This window comes from Cucurbita moschata, unplaced genomic scaffold (assembly GCF_002738365.1).
Source record: "Cucurbita moschata cultivar Rifu unplaced genomic scaffold, Cmos_1.0 Cmo_Scf00008, whole genome shotgun sequence".
NCBI lineage: Eukaryota > Viridiplantae > Streptophyta > Magnoliopsida > Cucurbitales > Cucurbitaceae > Cucurbita > Cucurbita moschata.
The window spans coordinates 2,947,912-2,969,252 of NW_019268524.1; the positions used below are offsets into that span (position 1 = coordinate 2,947,912).

Here is a 21,341-nt window from a genome sequence, read left to right on the forward strand (position 1 = left end):
TCGTCTCATCTGCTTGCTTTAAATTCCCTCGCAACCTGACCTCTCCGGTTCGTTTATCCCGTCAGTTTCATGTTCTTTCCCGGGATAAAATTCTCTGATTCTTCAAAGCCCTAGCACACCTCCCTAATTCAACCCTCACCATTCTTGTTTCACAGTTACTTTTTTCGTTCTAGGTCAACTATGGCTGGAGTTCTCAGAGAAAGAGCACTGTCTCTCCTCGCCGCCGCTAACAACCACGGCGATTTAACGGTGAAAATTTCATCTTTGAAGCAGGTAAAGGATATTATACTGTCTATCGAGCCATCTTTCGCTGCAGAGCTTTACTCCTACTTGGTCGAGCTTCAGTCCTCCCCCGAGAGCTTACTACGTAAATTGTTGATTGAGTGAGTTCAGAACCCTAATTTTTCCCTCTGTTGTTTGTATTTTGGATCATTCTTGCTTATCATAACATCTCCTACATTACTTATACTTGCAAGAAGCGATCTACATGAAAGTGAGATCCTAGTACGAGTCCAATGTTAGTAAAGAGTGAAGTGAGTCGATAAGTTTTGTGATAACCGTTCTCATTACACGGGATAATGCACTTTTGTGTTGTATTTACTATGTTATCTGCAAAAAATTTGGTTGCCTTTAAATGGTAATTTTGTTTCTTGCATACATTCTCGTCAGTATTACTTGGTATATAGGGCATTTATTTACGGCAGCAAATTTGGATCAACGATATCAATCTATGGTCGCTATACTAAAGCTTATTGTCAATCTATGGTCACTATACTAAAGCTTTAGGAAATTTAGTTGGAGAGTAATGTTTGTCTTTTTGAAGCCAGGAGAGGCATGTTTGTGATCTTGATAATGTCAAAGTTCATTTCATTTGACACTTATTCGCTGTACTCGATTACTGCATAACAAAGGGCCTTTTAATAACCTGTGTTGTTTTTTGTTGATTGGGAAATTTCTTGCCCTCCTCTCTTGTAATTATCTTTATGACAATGTGAAAGTTTCCATGTTAAAAATATACAGGTTACGGTAAATATAGTATTTCCAATGTATTCTTTGGGACCGGTTAGTTTCTTTTGAATTCTTTTTATTGCTTCTTGATGTGCAATCAACAATAGTTCCACTTGGCTTCTTTGTACACCTAAGACATCTTTTACTTCTCTTCTCAAGCATGTTAGCTCCTGGAAATATTTTCCTTTTATTTACTTATGCGTTAAATGCTTTCACTTTGCACCATCTACAGGGTGATTGAAGACATTGGATTAAGAGCCATGGAACATTCTCCTCTGTTAATGTCAGTTTTATTGGCATCTTTAAAGGATGAAGACTCTGTTGTAGCAGGACAATCAATTATTAGTGGCCAAAAATTATTTTGTGGTACTTTAAGAGAGATGACATTGCAGGTTTCTCCTTTTTCTCTCCTTGCTTAAAGTGGAAGATTTTTTTGGAATAATTCAGCTTACTGAATGTTTAATGCTTGATTTTTTTCCTTCTGATTTATGTTTATTTTATTTTCACATTGCTTTACTGACATGGTTTGACTCGTGTGAGAAGACCAGTCGACCATTATGTTATATTTATGTACAGTTACAACCATTATGTTATATTTATGTACAGTTATTCTAGTCTTCGATCAATGTCATTAGTATGCATATGTTTTATATGTATTCTTTAGTTAAATTTTTTTTCGTAACATTTGAAATTAAATGCTAACTTTAGAATTCCACAGTTCCATCGGCGGGGTAAAGTTGAGAGATGGCTTGAAGAAATGTGGATGAGAATGTTGAAGTTTAAAGATGATGTTTTGGCAATTGCTATAGAGGTATGTAAATGCCTAACTGTGGCCCTTGAAAACTGTTTTTTTATTTTTAAATGTGGATCTCTATTTCTTCTTTCTCTTCTCTTGGCCTGATAGTGTTATTGTTACTGGAAAAGGCTCATAATAAGGCTGACTGTTTTGACTTTTATTTTTTTAATATTTGTCTCTTCTCTCCCTTGTTCTCTGTATATCTATGCATGTGTGTGTTGTGTATGCACAAAATCTTAATTTATACTTTTAGAGGACTTTTCCTAACAAAACTTTATCGTACTTTTGTAAATTGAATGATTTGGTTGTTTCTGAATGAAAAAACAAGAAATTTTCGGTGGATATTGTGAGTGTAATACTAAAATATTCCTTCTTCCGGCTTGCTTCCCTGTATATTTTATTACTCATTGGAAGATATACATGATTGAAATTTTTGGGATAAAAAATGATATACATAATTGAATTTTTTTGGGGTAAAAAATGATATACATAATTGACTAATCTTTTATTATTATTTTTTTTTAAAGAATTACCAACTGTTCTGACCTTGAAGTTTCTTACATGTCATATTGTAGCCTGGTTCTGTTGGGAAGAGGTTGCTGGCTTTGAAATTTTTGGAAACATATGTTCTACTTTTTACGTCTGACACAAATGATCCACAAAAAGCTATCTCAGAAGGTATTGCATTTGGAAATCACAAACATGTGTCCGCTTTAAGTTGTTTGGGTTTCACATTGTAACATTTCTCATTTTTTAAGTTCTATATAGCGACTTTTTCTGGAGGTTTGTTTTCTTGGAATTTAACTTTATCCTTCCTGCGAACAGGAAATGGGGATGTTTTTAACATTTCATGGCTAGCTGGTGGTTTTTCTATTTTGGATCCAGTCGGGTTAATGTCAGAAGCTAGTAGGATGCTTGGTATTCTGTTGAATTTGTTGCAGACCAGTTCTGTTCCGGGTACATACACAGTAACAGTTGTTAGTAGGTGAGCTCTCTCTCTCTCTCTCTCTCTCTCATATTTGGTTATTATATAAGTCGATGGCAGAGTGACAATTTATTTCAAGTTTCTTCTCTTTTTTCCTGAAATCTATACGTTGCAAGTTGCCATGTGTCCTTTTGATGTTAATATACTTTCGTTGAGTATCATGTAAAAGAAGGTAGAGAAAAAAGTAGAATTACTTATGTTACGGCTGTCTACGCTGTGAAAAGCATCAAATTTCATTTTCATTTGCTTAAGGATCTTGAGTTAATGCTGTACCTTTTCTTTTCTTTATTTTTTTGAACAAGAAATAACTTCTTATAGATATTATGAAAAGACTAAAAGTTCAAGAGAAACACACTCTGAAAGGGAGTGAGAAAAAAAAAATTAAAAAGATCAATGGCACAAAGGAACGCACCAGGGAGTGCATTCCTTTGGCCTTATAGCTGCTTTCTCCATATATGGAGTGGAGGATTAAGTGGTTTTATATATTTTTATTTTCTCCCTTAGGAGAGTGTAATGTGACATTGACATTGGTGTTGGTTTCTTCCTCATTTTCGATCAAAGTTTTGTAAGAGTTAGGTTATGACATTGTTTAAGTGCATTGTTTGAATGTTCTCTAATCTTCATATAATTTGTGCTTATTAAATAATAAATCTTTTTGTGTATTTTCTGCTTGCACATCATTTTATAGAATTTCTAAATTAGTTTATTGGTTGATTCAATTTCTTGCGCAGTCTGAAATGTGCCACTCTTTCTGATATGTCCTACTACATTATTATTTTGAAGTATATGATTTGAGTTTTATAGACTTTTTGCTTCTTCTAGTTTATTAATTATTTGTTGGATCTTTATATTCTCCTTTTCTAGCATTAGTCATGATGTTGATATGATACATGTCAATACTTCTTAAAAGATAAAACATGAGTATTAAAAAAGTATCATTTATTGCTGTCATTTTTTTGCTTGTGTATGCATCTTGTTAGGTGTATTGGCAATAATATTATTAGATGTGTACTCTTTGTTGTTGGGCTATCATTTGATATGGCCTTTTTATTCTTTCATTTGTCTAAATGAAATTGTGGTGTGCCTTTTCATCAAAAAGAGATATTATTGGACGTGCAGATTGGATTTTGAAACAAAGAACTTATTGGACGTGCAGATTGGATTTTGAAACAAAGAACATATAATTTTTTATTGGTTCAATAAAAATGAAACAAGAATTTCACTAATTGTCACAATGATAGTTGCAACAACTTAAAGAATGAAACCACCAACCCCAATACCATCAAGCACCAATGCAAGCCCTAAAACTCTTAGTTTCTATTAGCTTTATTGGGCCGTGTCCTAAATACTCGGAACTTCCATACTCTCATCTTTGAAGGTCTTCTTTCTCTCACTTTGTTCCCATATTTGGGCCAATGTTACTGCAAATGATAGGATTTCTTATTTTCTTTTTAAAGAACCAACTTTTAAACGCTGCATGAGAATTTCTATAATCTTGAATTCTGTAACTCTTTCATGAAAGGTTGAATAATGGAGTGGAGAAGCATGCAATTGTGGTTGGAGATGCCTAGGAGGGTTTATTATTATTATTTTTTTTACTTTTCATATGAATGTGGTTTAAAGAATTGAACATTCATATGCCACTGACTCAAAAGAGGGTTGATGTGTTCAGCACAGTTTCTTGTTGTGTATACAACTAAGTTAGCTTGGAAATTGTTGTCTTGATCTTTGTTGTAAGATGCTATTCATTTAAATGTTGATGCCTATATCTTTTTTGAATACCTATACAATTTTCTTACTGCCTACATGACATAGCTAACCTTATTAGGGCGTGAACCTAAAATTTGGTTAACATGAAGAAAGAAATCATGTTGGGTAAACATTCTGGCCGTTCCAAATTTTAGAAAGTCGAGAGTTTGTGATTATACATGAGTATTTTCCAGTGTTTATATGGGTATTGGAGATATGAACGAGTTGTTGATAATTGGTATATTTGATGAAAGTTCTCTTCCAGAGACGATTACACTTTTTTTCTTTGTAGTTTGCTAACAATATAAATTAAGGGGGATCAGTGGATAAGAAGGAAAATTTGGATATGTAAACAAAATGCACCTTGTGGAACTTCTTGTGTTGTCGCATACATAGTCCCAGTGAGGTTTAGTGAAATTTTGCATGTGTATGGGGACCCATATTGTGATCCAAACTTTTCATCGCAACTATTAATGATGTAATTGTACATGGAATTTTTGTGAATGTCATTTTGGCTCAGTAACTTAGCTTGCTTTGATGATTATAAAATGTCCACCTAACGGTAATTTAAATCACAATCTTGTGTCTATATTAACTGTGTAGTGTTATTGCGTTTAATTTGGGCTTAATGATTGCCTGTACTGTTCAATGTTCGTTTGTCACCTTTGTTGCCTGAACGTTTGGGGGTATATATATAACTATGTTCTTAATCCACATGCCACATATTATATCAGATTGGTGGGGGCCTCAAAACTTTAGCACATAGCAGTGACCTCTATTTTGCCCTTGTCATTACTATCTTGAAAATTGTGAAGGGACAATTGAAGCCTGGATCAGGTCATTTAACAAGTTCAGCTGCTTGTTTGTGACGTTCAGTGCTGCATGCTGACAAGCTCAGTTAAATGGATGTAGTGGCATTGGATAATACTTCATTGATGATTCAGAAAATGGAGTAGCAAAGCTAGATGGTGTTAAACTGCAAAATTGTTTGGGTACTTCGGAGCACCAGTGGCCAGGGATAGGAATGGACAACTGGTGCAATGATTACCTAATGTGAATGGGATGGAAGGTGAATCAGTGAAGTTTATACATTGCAAACTGTTAAAGAAACCATTCATCACAGTTTCCTATGCTCTCTGTGCATACAGCGACTTATAGCGATTAATTGAAAATGTATACTTCTATTGACAGTGATACACATTTTATTTGAGATAATAAAGTATTTCATTTTGACCAGCAATGTCTAACGTTTTAGCATCAAGTTGTTTTCTATTTTCGTTCTTTATCTTATGCCTGTTTTCTTGGCTTAATATGGTTTGAAGTTTTGCGTATTACTTTTAACCTGCCTTTCTTAAGTACATCTGCTTACTCAGTAGCATATATGGTTCACTTGCAATACTTAAAATTTGTTCTGTTCTGCTCTTTTGTTTATCAAACCAATTATATAGATGTCCTTGTTGTAAAAAGATGGCACCGCTTATGTTTTTAATTTATTTGATACAAGATTTTCATCATTTTTGAACTATTTAGCAATGGCGTTATAATATATCAAGCAGTTTACTTGCGTAAGCTATAATAGCAACTACCTGGATTCTGAGGGCTTGACTTTTAATTCAACCAGATTACTATGACTTTTGTGGTTCAGCTTTTTAAGTAATTTCTGACAGCAGTTCCAAACCCAACTTAGAGAATGTTGACGATCTATCTAACGGTAAGCTTATATGGTCTGATTTCGTCCATCAAATGAGTGGAGTTGAGTCTTGATACTGGCTGGTTGTAAAGCATTCAAGATTTTGGTTTTATGTGATGGGAAATTAATTTAATAAATCTTTCTTTCATCATCAAGAATTTTGCTGAATGCCATTAATTTCTATAAGAAAAACTTGATCATTGCAGATAAAACCTTTATTTCACGTTTTCCTTAATTAGCAGTTACTTTCTGCTATCATTCTTAAGGCTCTTTCTTTTCCTCTTGAAATTACATATTTCAAACCGTAGTTTTTTCCTGAATCACCAAATGCAGTCAAGGCTCCAAAAATATACAAGTATATGCAACATAAGTTGTACAGAAAAGTAGATATGAAGAGAGGATTATAGGAAATTGGCTTCCTGGATGTGTACTTGAAGTTATGTCTGATTGGAATTTCTGCTTGTCATTTTACCTGAGGTCCATACATGAAAACCATTTCTTTATCGTTCAAGTTTGGATATGGAAATAAAACAAACTTGTTTGTAGGATTGTTGTTGTTTTGATCTTAAAGGTATAACAAAAATCTTAACTGAATTTCAGAAAACCAATGTCATATTTTGTACTGCTGTTGCAACAATTAAGGTTTTTTCTGGTGTTAGCTTGTCATACTTTTCCAACGATTTTTCAAGTTAACAAATTATGATACTCTGATCCTTGCCTTCTTGTATTCCTACCTTGAAGTATTTATTTCTGAGTAATATTGACACCTCTTGGTTGAAAATTGTTAGCTTCTTATTTGAATCACCTGTCTGAATTGAATTATATTGCCTATATTGGTTAATTTAATTTTTTGGTTTTATGATGTTTGACTGAATCCCCAAGTTGAATATCGAACACTGCTGCATATATTGTTGAGCAAAATTATAGTATTGAACTTGGAAATCAAAACATATGTTGTATGACCTACCTTATCTTTGAAACTGGAAATGGAGTACATTTGAGAAAATGAACTAAGAAATTCTGTCGACCATTCTAATCTTTGATGAATGGTGAAGTTCTCCATCTATTATGTCAGGTGATGAAGGGTGAACCTGCAGTAGTGTTAATTAGGATGGAAGTTTGTAGACACTTGGCTTTTATTGCAACTGTCGTGGCTTAAATAATTCAGTTGATAAAGTTGTTCTCGTGCTGTATTTTTGTGGATTCAGAAACTGTAGGAGTAGTTGCAGGGAAAAGTGACGTGTAAGCGTCTAATTTTCTGGTTCTGATATTTATTTCTATGGCCATTGTCTTCTTTTTGGAAGCTTTCCTTTTAGTAACCTTATGGGGAAATCTTTTAGAAACCCCTTGACTGCCTCTGGATGCTCCCTGCTTTCCCTTAACGAACATTTTATGTTATTTGGCCTGGGGTTCCAAAGCCCCCCTGCAGATTTGACTGCTTTTGGTAAAACTGAATTTTAGATTCCCTCCCTGGCTTGATGTGGACACGTTTTTTCTCAGGCTTCTATGCTTGTACTTGAAATCTGACTTTTTTTCGGGTTATTTGGTTGTTTGATGTGTGAGCTTTTAGTATTCTGCCTTTCTTTCTGTTTTCATAACTGAAATCGTGGAAGATATAGGCAGTAATGTAGTCCTACATGTCTCTGGTTACCATCGTGTTATTTATAACTTCATCTACTTCTGCATTTCCTTGGGAGTTCTTATGCAATGCAAGTGATTTTTGGTCTTGCACTTACGACTGCTTTCAACAGCAAGATTCAATCAAGTTGTTGATTTAATCTCACTGTGGTAGTTGTTTCATTTGTAGTTATGTCGAAGTATTGCAAAGATTGAAAATGAAATTTCATTAGCATGCCAATCGATTTCAGAACTATGGTAGTCTTTTTCTTTGAAATCCTTTATTTTTTGTGAGCTGGAATTAATTGTTGTGTGGAATATCATGAACAAGAAGGAAAGGATGATAGAGAGTGCCTGTCTGTATTATTTTATCCAGAGCAGCAGTGAAAGAAAGGGTTTAGCCTGTTCTGAATCATATGACGAGAGCATGAATTTGCTCATAGATCATGTTTATCAATTTTCTTACTTAAATCAGATAGGAGGTCATACGTAAAGAAAAACAATTCTGTTTTGTCACATGGGAAGGATTATTTGCAAATAATATGTTAGTTTATTAATAATTGAGAATGGTTTTTAATTGTATCCTTCTGTGTGTGAACATTAATGAGTGTTAATGGATGAATACTGTTGCTTCGACTGTTAATGCTAATGGAGAAATCCTCATCCTTCTTCAGGAAAGTTTTCTTACCTTCTTTAAAAAAACAGTTCCTTTTTAACAAAAAAAACGGAACTTTTCATTTATGCAATGAAAAAAAAAAAAAAAAAACAGTTTTTGTTAATATTTATGAAATGCAGCTGACTGGGATTATGGTTTTTGATTCTATTAGCATAATTACCTAAAAATTTGTCATTAATTGTTGGAAACTTCACTCTTTTAGCTAAACTTCTTGGTTCCTTTTGCCTGATCTAACTTACAGTTTTTGAATCCTGGAGATGGTCTGATGCAATTGTTATTTTTAAGCTTGATTTCTTGAGTGATTGACGTCAAAAGGCTTTGTTGAGTGTAATTCAATAAGAAATTGTTTTTTCTCCAAGTCAAATGACATATCTGATTCTAAACTTCTCCTCTCCTTGTTCTTTGCTATGTTACCTTCTGCTATTCTTCCCTATCATCTTTTCCCATTCTAGGCGTGTTCTCCTTTCTGGATATACTATTTGTACAATACTATTGCCTTGCTCGTCAAAATTATTTTACTCGACTTGTTTGACAAGATTAAAAGTTGTCTACTTCAATTAATAAGTGAATGCCCAAAGCTAAAGAATCTATAGAAACACACTCTATTTGGCATTGATAGTTTTCTTCATTTCATCATTATCCAAGATTTTTACCAGTTAGTATCATGCATAGCTCTTTACTTGTTTGGTTACTTGGTAAGATCCTTGAGATTATGTGTATGCATCACGAAATAAACTTTATCCAAACATAGTTGTGGTTCTTAAACTTCAGCTTTTGTATTTATTCTGTATTAATAATCGTCTTGAGGAAATGGTCTGTAATTTTTTTTTCTTGTTTTTATTTTACTCTGATCTTGTTGCTGGTAGTGTAGTTTATCTGTAGGTTATAGCCTTCTAGCAGTTTTCATATAATTATGTTGAGATGTGACATAGATGATTTTAATTTGATTATAGTCAAATTCATGTGTCTGTTCGTTACTTTTTTCTATTTGATTTTAGAATAGTTTTGTGTATGTTCAACTATGCCTTTGATCTTATGATTTTTTTCGACATCTACTACAATTACATAATTGCAATTCACTTTGTTAACAGTTTTTCTTTCCTTTCTTGAATTGTTTGCTTAAACTTTCCCTTCACTGCTGTAACTTTTGATATTTGCAATCTATCTTCCTCTTTCAAATCAATTGCTCTTCTGCTTGACAGTTTAGCAGCTATAGCAAGGAAAAGACCAGTTCATTATGGTCACATTCTATCGGCACTGCTGGAATTGGTTCCAAGTTTTGAGATGGTAAGGGGGCGTCATGCTGCCAGCATTCAGTATTCTATAAGATCTGCCCTTTTGGGATTCCTAAGGTGTATGCATCCAGCTTTTGTAGAGGTTAGACTTATGCCTTTATTTTTTTCATACTGATCCTGCATGTGCACACACAAGTATGCATAGTCCTCTAGGTTTTTTTCGTGTAGATTATTACTTGGTTGTGCACTTGGGAATTACAAGATGAAGTCACCATGTCACCGTCTTATAAGGATTTATCTATTGCACTTATTTTGCTTTTGGCCAATAGCTTTTGTTGTGCAATGGAACTTCAGAGTAGAATGCAGATCCTGAACTGTATGTGACTTGAAGTGCAAAATCTTGAGTTCATTTTTTTTTTTTGTCATGTTAGTGAGGGGCCATGATGGAGCCTGAAAGTTCTCTGTATTTCTTGATTGTAGAATCTCTACAATTAGTGAGACTGACTCAAAATATCTCATTTCTTTTCCCCATTTATTTCTATCATTTCGTAGAGAAGATTCGTGAGATTGACCATTTAGGGAAATTATCAAATTTTAATTTTATTACTTCTCATTAAAAACTGGAATGGCTATAAATACTGAAATCCTTGGGAAATGACTGGGCGGCCATATTCACTTATCTCTGATTGCTTGGTTTTCAGTCAAGAGATAGATTGCTAAAGGCTTTAAGAGCTATGAATGCTGGAGATGCTGCAGATCAGGTTATCAGGCAAGTGGACAAAATGGTGAAGGCTGCAGATCGAGCTTCGCGTGATGCTTGGCCGAGCAAGGTAATTATTTGCTGAGTATTGATGTGATCACTATTCTTTGTTGCTATATATGTTGCTTACTGCTTCCCTTTTCATGTCTCAACATTAATATCTTTGACAATAAGGATGATCAATCATCAATTCAGCATAATGCATCAGTGGATCTAACTAGAAAAAGACCTAGGCTTCTGGACGATGAAGAACTTTCCAATGGTCGTGAGGTTTCCAAGCAAAGTCGTTTTGGTCCAGACGTTCACCTAATCTCCCCAAATCAAAAAGATGGTTCTCTGCAGAATGCCGTCTCTAATGGGACATCTGTTCCTACGTTAGATGTTGAATTAAGTCCAGCAGAGCAGATGATTGCTATGATTGGTGCCTTACTTGCTGAAGGGGAGCGAGGTGCAGAGTCGCTTGAAATTCTGATTTCAAATATTCATCCGGACTTGTTAGCTGATATTGTCATAACTAACATGAAGAACTTGCCCAAAGCATCCCCTCCTTTAACTAGGCATGGGGACTTGCCTGTAACTCGTCAAGGAAGTAGTCATGTGAAGGTTCTGGCACCATCAGCCCCATTAAGTAATGTGCAAACTTCAGTTGCTACTGCACAAGTTCCTTTTTCTTTGGCCACCTCAGCTGGTTCAACTTTTGCTGAGTCTACTGTCAATAGTCTCCCTGTCGATTCTAAACGCGATCCAAGAAGGGTAATTTTAGCCAGCTGTGGTTGTGCATTGGTTTATGTCTCTGTCATTTTATGTCTGCCACTCTGCCTCTAAATCAATTTTTTTTTTTTACTCACTCATGCAGGATCCCCGTCGGCTTGATCCTCGCCGTGGAGGAGTATCTTCTGCTTCTAGTGTGGAAGAGGAAAGTTCAAATATATCTGATATTGACAACTCCATATCTTTGGGAAAATCTGCTTCAGTTCCTGTTACTGCAACGATCGAGAATTCCTTGGTTTCTCCTATAGCAAAAACAAGAGTTGAAGAAAAAATCGTAGAGACCCCATTCGACCTTGGAACAGACCAATTAACCCCCAAATCAAATTCTCCTGATAGAGCCAAGAAAGTCGAAACTATATTAGAAATTAGTGCCCCTCTGGATCCCATGCCTTCTGCTGTTGGAAAAGCTGATGATGGTTTAGTGGCAGTTAATTTGCTCGATGACTCAGTGCCAAAGAGGGATGATACACCATCTTCCATGGAATATGATCAGTATTCTCCATCAGTTACAAATGCAGCTGCATCTGAAGATACCTGCGAGGAATTGCCTCTGCTCCCACCATACGTTGACTTGACTCCAGAACAGCAAATAACTGTAAGAAATTTGGCAGCTGAAAAGATATTTGATTCATGCAAGAATTCCACTGGAGCAGATTGCAATCAGATACGCTTGGCAATAATTGCTCGATTGGTTGCTCAGGTGGGGGCAATATCTGATTGTCTTTATTATTTTTATGTTTGTTCTCTCTATAACAACACAAACTTTAATTACTGTCAAAATTTTACAGTGCAATGAGTTTGGCGGGATTGAAGTTCAGCCACATTGTACATAAGGAAAATAACGGCTTTCCAACTAGCTATTAGTGTGAATATAAGTAACTAGTAAGGAAGATGTATTCTTCAAGTTTTTGTTGAGGAAGCCAAGAGGCCTAAGTGTAATATACTCTATTATACATTTATATTATATAATTTTCATTAGATTCTTCCTTCCCCCTTCGTAACTCTCGAAGTAACCCTTATCGCACTCAAGCAACATGGTTTCTCCTTTCAATATCTGCCTCTGGATTTTCACTTTACGAAATAAAGGTCGACGATTTGAGGGAGGGATCTGTATACCTAAGACTGACTGACAGCCTTTATTTTAAGGTTCATGAAAAGGAATATGCAAGAACAAAGGGATCAATTTGTGTAGTGCCACATTGGCACATTGTGTTCCTTTATCTTTACTAGTGCATGAGGTATCATGAACTCGACTAATTTAATCAATGTCAACTTTTGCATCTGTCAAGACATGTCTCTCACTTTAGGCCATAGTAATCTTTGTCGAAGTGACTCTTAATCAAGTTGGAGCAAGAAATGAGATGGATTTAAACTTCGGTGGTTTGAACTCAACAAACATTTTTGGAGTTACAAAAATATTACTCAAAAAATATTTTTATATTGTTGTATACTTTCATAAACTCAGTATATCCTCATGACAGTTAAATTACCTCTACGTTTCTCATGCACTTCGTTTCTGTGGAAAGGACATGTTGAACGCATCTGCTTCATGATATATAATAATTGTCTCTGCCAATTTTAGTATTGCTGTTGTACTTTGTATCGCTCCATTTGATTACAGAAAGGGAGTACTGTGTTGAATCTTTGGCTTTTACTGTATGTTTGAAAGGCAATTGGGACGGGCTGCAGAGTTTTTTCTTACGTTGTCTTTCTTTGGACTAGGGATTCACAGGTTTTCTTTGTTAACTTGATTTACTGAGATAATTTATTGAAAATAATATGTTTGACAGACTATAAAATATATTGAATCAATGAGCTTATGTAATCCCAGGTTGAAGATAACAAGAATTTTGGTGATAGTATGAATGCAAAGTATGATATATTCTCATCTATGTTTTTTTGGCTTTTGATTGGAATTGCTTGATAATGTCACTTGTAATGCTTCACATATGTGTTGCCAAGTCATACGTATTACTGCTGTTATAGTACATGATGAATTTTGTTCTCTTATTTCTTTTTTTGGTCCACTGGAGGTCCAAATGATGTGTGTGTTGCAACTGTTCAATGGCATGGTTGTTAATTCCATTTGGGAAAGGCTGGATATCAATTAACCGTTTTATGTAACTCTAGATTTGTTTAGTTGGACTTACAATTCTTCTGTATTTTGATATCTCGAGCAATTAAAAATTCTTTTTTCCTTTCTCATCATAGGTTGATGCTGACGATGATATTGTTCGAATGTTGGAAAAGCAAGTCGCTATTGATTACCAACAGCAAAAGGTATCAAATTTCATGAGTGTTATTCAGCATGGAATCAGGATTCATGTAATTTACTGAAGGCGTAGTCTTGTTTGATCAGTCAATCTGAGCTTGTTGGTTGACTTGATGATAGGCATAAATGACATTCAATCATGGATTCTTTTCCCTATAGTCTGTTATTTGAAAGTGCACATGGTACTTTTGAGAGAAAAAAATACATGTGATTACATCATAAAAGATTATTAAGATGTGATAACACTATGCATTGAATGTGTAAATGTTTCCATTTATTGACTTTCTTAATCAGTTATTACCAGTTGTCACGATGCCAACAATTTTATTAGGTATATTTCCCTTTTCCATTGTTGATGGTTCTTTAATTTGAAAAATTGGGTTAGAGTATTGAAGTTGTTTTCGTCTCGATCAAATTCATAATATATAGTGTGTGCGTGCGTGCGTGTTTGTTTTTATCTTGTGGGCTGTTGGGGTTTTTCTTTTTGCTTATTTGGCCTATCAATGCACACCTCGAGTATTGTAGTCGTAGATTTTTCTTTGAAATCAACAAGATTATGTAGTTCATAGATTGGTCATATCACAATCTTCATTTTTACAAATATCATGTTTGCCCTGTTCATGATTGTTATAATTTTCCAGATTCTTATTAAATTTCATTGGCACATGAACTCGTGGTTGGTCTTGAGCATTCATCTCATTTTGATGAGTTCTTTCCAGGGGCACGAGCTTGCTTTGCATGTCTTATATCACCTACGTTCACTTGATATTCTGGATTCAGTTGAAAGCTCTTCTTCTGCTGTTTACGAGAAGTTTCTTCTAGTTGTGGTATGCCACTTTTCTGTCATTTCAGATTTTTTAATCCTTTTATCTGAAACTTCAGTTTCATTTTGACTTGTGAGTGATATAATTGCAATTTTTTATTGTAGGCTAAATCGCTGCTAGATTCTTTTCCAGCTTCAGATAAATCTTTTAGCAGACTTCTTGGTGAAGTTCCACTTTTGCCCAACTCTACATTGGATCTATTACGTAACCTTTGCTTTTGTGATAATGATGACAACTACGGGAATGATACTCCTGATATTGACCGTGTCACTCAAGGCCTTGGCACTGTTTGGAATTTGATTGTGAAGCGGCCATATAGTCGGCAGGCTTGCTTAGATATTGCTCTAAAGGTAGACATTCTTGCAGTTGGATTATTTTTTATGTTTTCATTATTTGTGTCATCCTTGTCAATGATGACCGACATTTTCTTATAAGAAATGTAGATAGAGGTAGGTATTGGTGAATTCTTTTGCAGATGTTGTGTCTTTAATATATTTCCTCAGATCTTGTGTAGTATTCAAGTACAATCATTTTGATCATTAGTTCACATGTACTTGCTAGCATCTAAATTAGGGTGCTAGAATATTTATTAATGAAGGAAGACTTCAGAGAAAAGCATGTCGACTAGTTTCTACGGTACCCCAATTCTTGGTGGGAGGGAAAATCAAAGGCCTTTGGCTAGCTTGGAGGATATAGCTTTTTTGGGTATCAAATATTGTCAAAGAATTGGATATCTAAAAGGACGTAGAATCCATTGCTGACTTAATCGAGCTATTATAGGCTTTGGGGAAGTAGGATTTCTTATTATCCTAAGTAGGTGACCATTGGGTTTGAACCAATTTCCCCAATATCTGTTTACTTTCGTTTTTCTGTCTCCTAAAGCAAGGCTAATCCATGGACTGACTTTTAAACCCTCGATCAGTGAATTATGAAAGAATGTTGATGTGTCATGGGGATGGAGAGCATTTGTATTATCCCCATATGTGTATGCTTGTGTTTTTAGCAATCAAATGTGTGTTTTATTACTCTATGTTATCTCACATTGTAATTTGATGACAGTGTGCTATGCATTCAGAAGTTAAGGTTCGAGCAACAGCTATTAGACTGGTATGGCAAAGCAACCTTTGTTCCTGCCCACAGATGTTCTTGTCTGTTGGCTGGGTTTCCAATTGAAATAAGTGCTTATAGTTTTGACATTATTTACTTTGTTTGATGAGTATGTTGTTTTCATTGTTTTCATTGATCATTAGGTGGCAAACAAACTCTACCGGTTAAGTTACATTTCAGATGGGATTGAGCAGCATGCAACAAACATGTTCCTGTCTGCAGTAGACGATGGAGATAGGACAGATGTAGTGCCTTCACCATGTGTATCAATTGAACAAAGAGCTGGAGCAGAGGTCTGTTAGATTGTTTCTTTCGTTTGATCCCACGCCCAAAGATTAAAAACGATCCCTGTGCCAAATGTCAAATGAGACTAGAATCGAGCAGGATATTCATTATCTCTAACTTTTGTCTTTAGACTCTAATAGGCATAATTAATCCAGTTTACTTTAAATTGACTGCCATGTTTGGAAATCTCCTATGAGTTTATCCCCTTTGCTAATTTCCTCATGGGCTGGGGTCGGGATACATAAATTGTTCTTTGTCGGTGTTTTCTTTTCCAGATTGCCTTCTTCAAATGATAACACAATGAAGCAATTTTTAGTTTTTCACAACAAGAGGATAAACTGTTTGATTGTGCGTTATTGATGCTTTCCCTTACCATGGCGAAAACTGTTTTCTAGGGGGAGAGTCAGGAAACATCCGTCTGCGGTTCTCAAGTGTCAGATCCTGGAACCTCAGAAAACGATTCCATGAGGAGTTCACAACCTACAGTTCGTGGCAGTTCAACCTCGTCACTTTCAGAAGCCGAAAGACATATTTCTCTTCTTTTTGCTTTATGCGTGAAGGTTCCCAATCTTCTATGACAGTGTTAATGTTAATAGTTATGACAGGTTGCCTCCCCAAATTAATTTGATACGATATAGTCGTTTTCCTGCAGAAACCTCGTCTTCTTCAGTTTGTATTTGATGCTTATGGACGGGCTTCTAGATCAGTGAAAGAGGTCCTTTCTTCTTCTTCCTCCTCTTCCTTTTTTCTTTTGTTTTGTTCGCTTTTATTTTTTTTCTTTTAATTTTATTATTATTTAAATCATGGTATTCCCGTTACGGAAATCAATGAACAAGTATTTTTTGTATCAAAACTAAACTGTTACAGGAAGTGGTACTGAATTATGTCTGCATCTTGTTATTGTTTGAATCAGGCCGTTCATGAACATATCCCTAATCTTATTACGGCCTTAGGGTCATCTGATTCTGAATTGCTTAGAATAATATCAGATCCTCCTCAAGGAAGTGAACATCTTTTAGCACTGGTATGTCTTCTTTTATTCCTCTAAACTTGTCTTTGTGGAACAAGAAGTAATTGAACCTCAAACAGTTTACCTTTTTATTTATTATTTATTTGATAGATTTCCTGTTAATTTATTGTTTATTGGCCAGGTACTACAGGTGCTAACTCGAGAGACAACGCCTTCTTCTGATCTGATCGCAACTGTTAAACATTTATATGAAACTAAACTCAAGGTTAGAAAAATATTTATTTTTCTATTCTACCCAGTGTAAAAAAAGAAAAAATTGATCCGGATTTCCTTTGTTCACTCCAGGACGTGACAATTCTCATCCCAATGTTGCCCTCACTTTCCAAAAATGAGGTCTCCCTCTCTCTCTCTCTGCTTTGTATTTTGTGTTTTTTTTTCCCTATTTTAGAGAAGAATTTAACAATGTTTGAAACTAGACTAGTTTATAGTGGTCAACCTGTTTCTAGATGTGTAGAAAGTGTATTCAATTGGCGAACCTATTAACATGGCTCATGAAGCTGTGCATTTGAATGAGCTTGTGGGTTGTGGTGTAGGTAGACTCCACAATTTTTTAGAAAATTTTTGAGGAAAAAAAAAAAAAAAATTTTACAAGAAAATGAATCAAGGGTATGAAATGAAGAATTCAAATAATAAATAGAGAAAATTTTGCACAATTTCCAATGAGATCTTTGTTGATTTTTTCTTATTCATTCTGAGGTACCAGGTTTTACCTATTTTTCCTCGATTGGTGGATCTTCCATTGGAGAAGTTTCAGAGAGCGTTGGCTCACATATTACAGGTATCTAGAATACTGCAAACGCTTACTTACAATATTGTTGCTTTGCTGCCATTAATATGAATCGAGTAGAATAGAGAAATCTTGTGCATATTTGTAAGATTTGTGGCACATGGTAGGGTAATCTTTCAATGTATTCTTTTGAATATTTAGTTGAATTTGATTGTTGTTTATTCTAAATATAATGCTAACAGGTCTTTTTCATTCCTTTCAGGGTTCAGCACATACACGTCCAGCTTTAACACCTGTTGAAGTATTGATTGCCATCCACAACATAATTCCTGAAAAAGATGGCCTTGCATTAAAGAAGGTATTTTGCTATCTTTTGCAAATATGTATTCGTTAATCATAGAGTTTCAAACGTTTTATCCTTCAAAATTTCAAATAACAAAATAAATAATATAGGTTATAGAATTGGTCCAGATAACTGGGCTGGATATGTCAATATATGTACTTTCCTTCGCATTCAGCTCTTGTGCTTATTGAAAAAAAAAATAATAGCAAAAACTATGTTGAAACAGTTGAAACAATTAACAGCTCACATTTTCTACGGTTAAATATTCAACCATCCAACCCTTCATAGGTTTCTGAACTGGTTTCCACTTATACCCTAATGTTTACTGCATCAATGAATACTAGTTTATGACTTTCTGGGTTCTTTTATTTTTATAGATAACGGATGCTTGTTCAGCTTGTTTTGAGCAACGTACAGTTTTCACTCAGCAGGTTTTAGCAAAAGCCTTGGGCCACATGGTATGTTAATAAAGTCTAGGATCATCACTTTTATATTTTTAATTTGGTATTGTAATAACACTAATCTTTTCAGGTTGAACAAACCCCACTTCCTCTTCTCTTCATGAGAACTGTGATTCAGGCAATTGATGCTTTTCCTACTCTGGTAAATTTTCTTTGATCAACAATTTCAGTGTTTTTTGGGTAAACAAGAACCAACTTCTAAGTGATATAATGAGGATGATTAAAAGTTTAGAGATACAAGCTTTGCAGTGAAAAAGAAAAATTAAAAAATAGCAAAGACAACCATATAAAGAAGAACTATGAACAAGAATTTTTCATAGATCTAACTCGTGTGCATCATTGAACTTTTGTTTATATTCGAGAAGAATCTCTGATTTCTTTTGAAGATATTCTACTTTGCAAAGAACTATTTATGATAAATCAATTCCAGCTCCCCATCAAGCTGTGCAATCCAAACCAAAAGTTTATCCATAGAAGCAGATTTTGATTCCATAAAAGGAAGATTCAGTATGCAAGACACAAGGAATGCACTAGAAGATTATTTACTATTTCCGTGTTTTCTGATATTAGGAAATATTTTCATGGAGCTATTATATATTGCCTTTTGGACTGAGTTTTTGCATTGTCATTGATTCTAGAGTTTGGGGTACTAAGTGAGGTGGAAAGAGACTCGACTTGTGAGATCCCACATCGGTTAGAGAGGGGAACGAAACATTTCTTATAAGGATGTGGAAAGCTCTCCCTAACAGACGTGTTTTAAAACCTTGAGGGGAAGCTCGAAAGGGAAAGCCCAAAGAGGACAATATCAGCTAGTTGTGGGTTTGGGCTGTTACATTATTGTACCACTAAATGCATGGACCGACCTGGTGAAAAATGCAATCAAAGTTAAAAAAAATTTGAGACCTTGACATTATTTTGCTCTAGGTGTGACTGGTCGTTATATTTGTTGCTTACGAAAATCACATATCTATTCTTCATGCTCCTTTCTTTTTTGTTCCTATAATACATCTTATACAGCTTTGTGCTTGAAATAAAATTAATTGTTAAAATCACGGTTTACTTATTTGGATGACCATGGTTTCTTTTTCAGGTTGATTTTGTTATGGAGATACTTTCCAAACTTGTAAACAGACAGGTACCTTTGGTAACAACTTATGTTTTCCAAATCTAATGAAAGAAAAACAAATAAAATATAAATGATGCTCTGCTGTCTGAAACTATGGTCCTCCAAATCTAATTCTTGGTACTCACATGGACCGTGCTGCTACGTTGTCTTTCGAATCCAGGTCTGGAGAATGCCAAAACTGTGGTTTGGTTTTTTGAAATGTGCATTTCAGACGCAGCCTCATTCCTTTCGAGTACTATTACAGGTCTCATGATGTCATCAATTTGATATGGATATCTTTCTCTTATACTTGGTGTTCTGTATGTTCCTAAATAAATTTGTTTTTTGTAGTTGCCACCGCCACAACTTGAAAATGCTTTGAACAAATATGCTAACCTTAAAGGTCCTCTTGCTGCTTATGCCAGCCAGCCCAGCACAAAATCTACTCTCTCTAGGTACTTTTTCTTTCTCTTGTGCGTCATGTTACCTGTTTTTTTGCTAGCTTTATTCCCTATATTGGCAAATCTTTCCAGAATACTTCCCTTGTGTCTATATTTTATTTAAAGAACAAATGCTTGGGCTTTCTGCAACAGTGAGGTGATACAGAAAACTATAGTCGATTTGATAACGGTTTTGTGTTTTTGTTTCTGGCTTCGGGATTTATGCTTGTTTCCTTTCAATTTCATTACTACGATTTTCGTCTTTGTTTATGAAGTTTTGGTCGAATTTCAAAAACAAAAATATATTTTGGTTTTTCAAAACTTGGATTGGATTTTGAAAATATGTTCAGGAAATAGATAACAAAAACGACTAAAGGGCCCTCTAATGTCAATCTTGAAGTAGTACATCTGTTTCTGCAATGCTTTTAAGCTAATGACTTTTAGTTTTTCGTGTTCTTGTTTTGTTGATCCCAAGAAGTAAAACTTCTAAAACGCTGGATGGTATAATGGCCTTGTGATGGTGTTGAATTTGGCATACAAGATTTCGATGTTCGGAATTTAGAATTTCCTCTCAATAATGTCACGAACCTCGGTCTTCGTTAATGAAACCCTTCGAACTAATTAAGCATCTAGGCGTTTTGGATGTCTACCATACTCTCGGACTTGCGATAAACTTTAGAAAAATTGTGGTAGACTACCCTCCTCCTGAAAGAGATATCCCAAGACTATGCTATTTTTTATGGATCAGTTTAGAAATCTTGTTTTAGTAAATCTGGGAACACTTCATTTTGGCAGACCGATGCTCGTAGTTCTGGGTCTTGAAAATGAAAGGCATTTGTAGCGACTGCATTCTGTTCATCTTGTAAAGTTAGGACGAATATCATTGGTTCGCATATCAACTCCGGAGTGGCGAACGAGTGAGCCTCGAGAACTTGGGAATCGACTGCTCAGCTCTTTGGAGGAGTACGAGGCGACTTCTCTGCAATCATGGTCCCAATCAGCTTTGTCAATCATCCCATGGAACCTCGATCGCTTCGACTATATAACCCACGGCAGACAATCCATTTGAAATCCTTGATTATCGGTCTGTGCAGCGGCATGTGAACCCAGTGATTTGTGTCCAGAGATGATTCAAAAGAGTCCAGCTTTGTACCTCACCAACAGCCATCCCCATATAAAATGAGGGGAAGGAAATGCTGATTCTACGTAGGTGTACATATCTGCATTAAGGAGTTCTTAGAAATGTCATGTTTTTTTTTCCATTTAGTTCTTTCAAGATTTTGACAGTTTATGTACATTAGTTCAGTTTAGTCGGGTAGCTCGGATTCGAACTTCTGGTAACGGACGCTGCCCGGTATGTAAGCTTGGTGACAGATAGTTCCCTGTACTATATAATAGCCTTCGACTGTAACCAATTTTCTTCTGTAACACCCTTTAATTCAGTATGGTTTCCAAGCTTA

General features: G+C 35.2%; 1 protein-coding gene across 5 annotated transcripts; it reads left to right on the forward strand.

Annotated features, from left to right (window-relative positions):
* The first annotated feature begins 12 nt into the window (after window positions 1–12).
* On the forward strand, window positions 13–21,341 carry LOC111446048 (symplekin). 5 transcript variants are annotated; one of them, XM_023084682.1, is made up of 27 exons: window positions 13–383; window positions 1,241–1,400; window positions 1,727–1,819; window positions 2,380–2,482; window positions 2,630–2,789; window positions 9,724–9,898; window positions 10,446–10,586; window positions 10,691–11,269; window positions 11,373–11,987; window positions 13,499–13,567; window positions 14,279–14,386; window positions 14,488–14,733; window positions 15,443–15,490; window positions 15,634–15,783; window positions 16,171–16,335; window positions 16,428–16,490; window positions 16,689–16,799; window positions 16,927–17,010; window positions 17,091–17,138; window positions 17,509–17,583; window positions 17,795–17,890; window positions 18,253–18,333; window positions 18,407–18,478; window positions 19,427–19,471; window positions 19,623–19,706; window positions 19,793–19,896; window positions 20,677–21,341. In XM_023084682.1, the coding sequence occupies exons 1-27, from the start codon at window positions 181–183 to the stop codon at window positions 20,720–20,722; spliced, it is 3,924 nt and encodes a 1,307-aa protein (XP_022940450.1). In that variant the 5' UTR covers window positions 13–180; the 3' UTR covers window positions 20,723–21,341. The 5 variants fall into 5 exon arrangements, with proteins under 5 accessions (XP_022940450.1, XP_022940451.1, XP_022940452.1 ...); XM_023084683.1 differs by having other exon boundaries at window positions 15–383; window positions 10,458–10,586; XM_023084684.1 differs by lacking the exons at window positions 13,499–13,567; window positions 14,279–14,386; window positions 14,488–14,733; ... (13 more) ...; window positions 19,793–19,896; window positions 20,677–21,341 and adding an exon at window positions 12,076–12,265 and having other exon boundaries at window positions 20–383.

Excerpts from the sequence above, each read along its gene's own strand:
- LOC111446048 (XM_023084682.1), top strand. The coding sequence starts at position 181 with ATGGCTGGAGTTCTCAGAGAAAGAGCACTGTCTCTCCTCGCCGCCGCT. Across the intron at positions 17,584-17,794 it reads CGTTGGCTCACATATTACAG|GGTTCAGCACATACACGTCC; the intron begins GTATCTAGAATA and ends CATTCCTTTCAG. Across the intron at positions 17,891-18,252 it reads ATGGCCTTGCATTAAAGAAG|ATAACGGATGCTTGTTCAGC; the intron begins GTATTTTGCTAT and ends TTATTTTTATAG.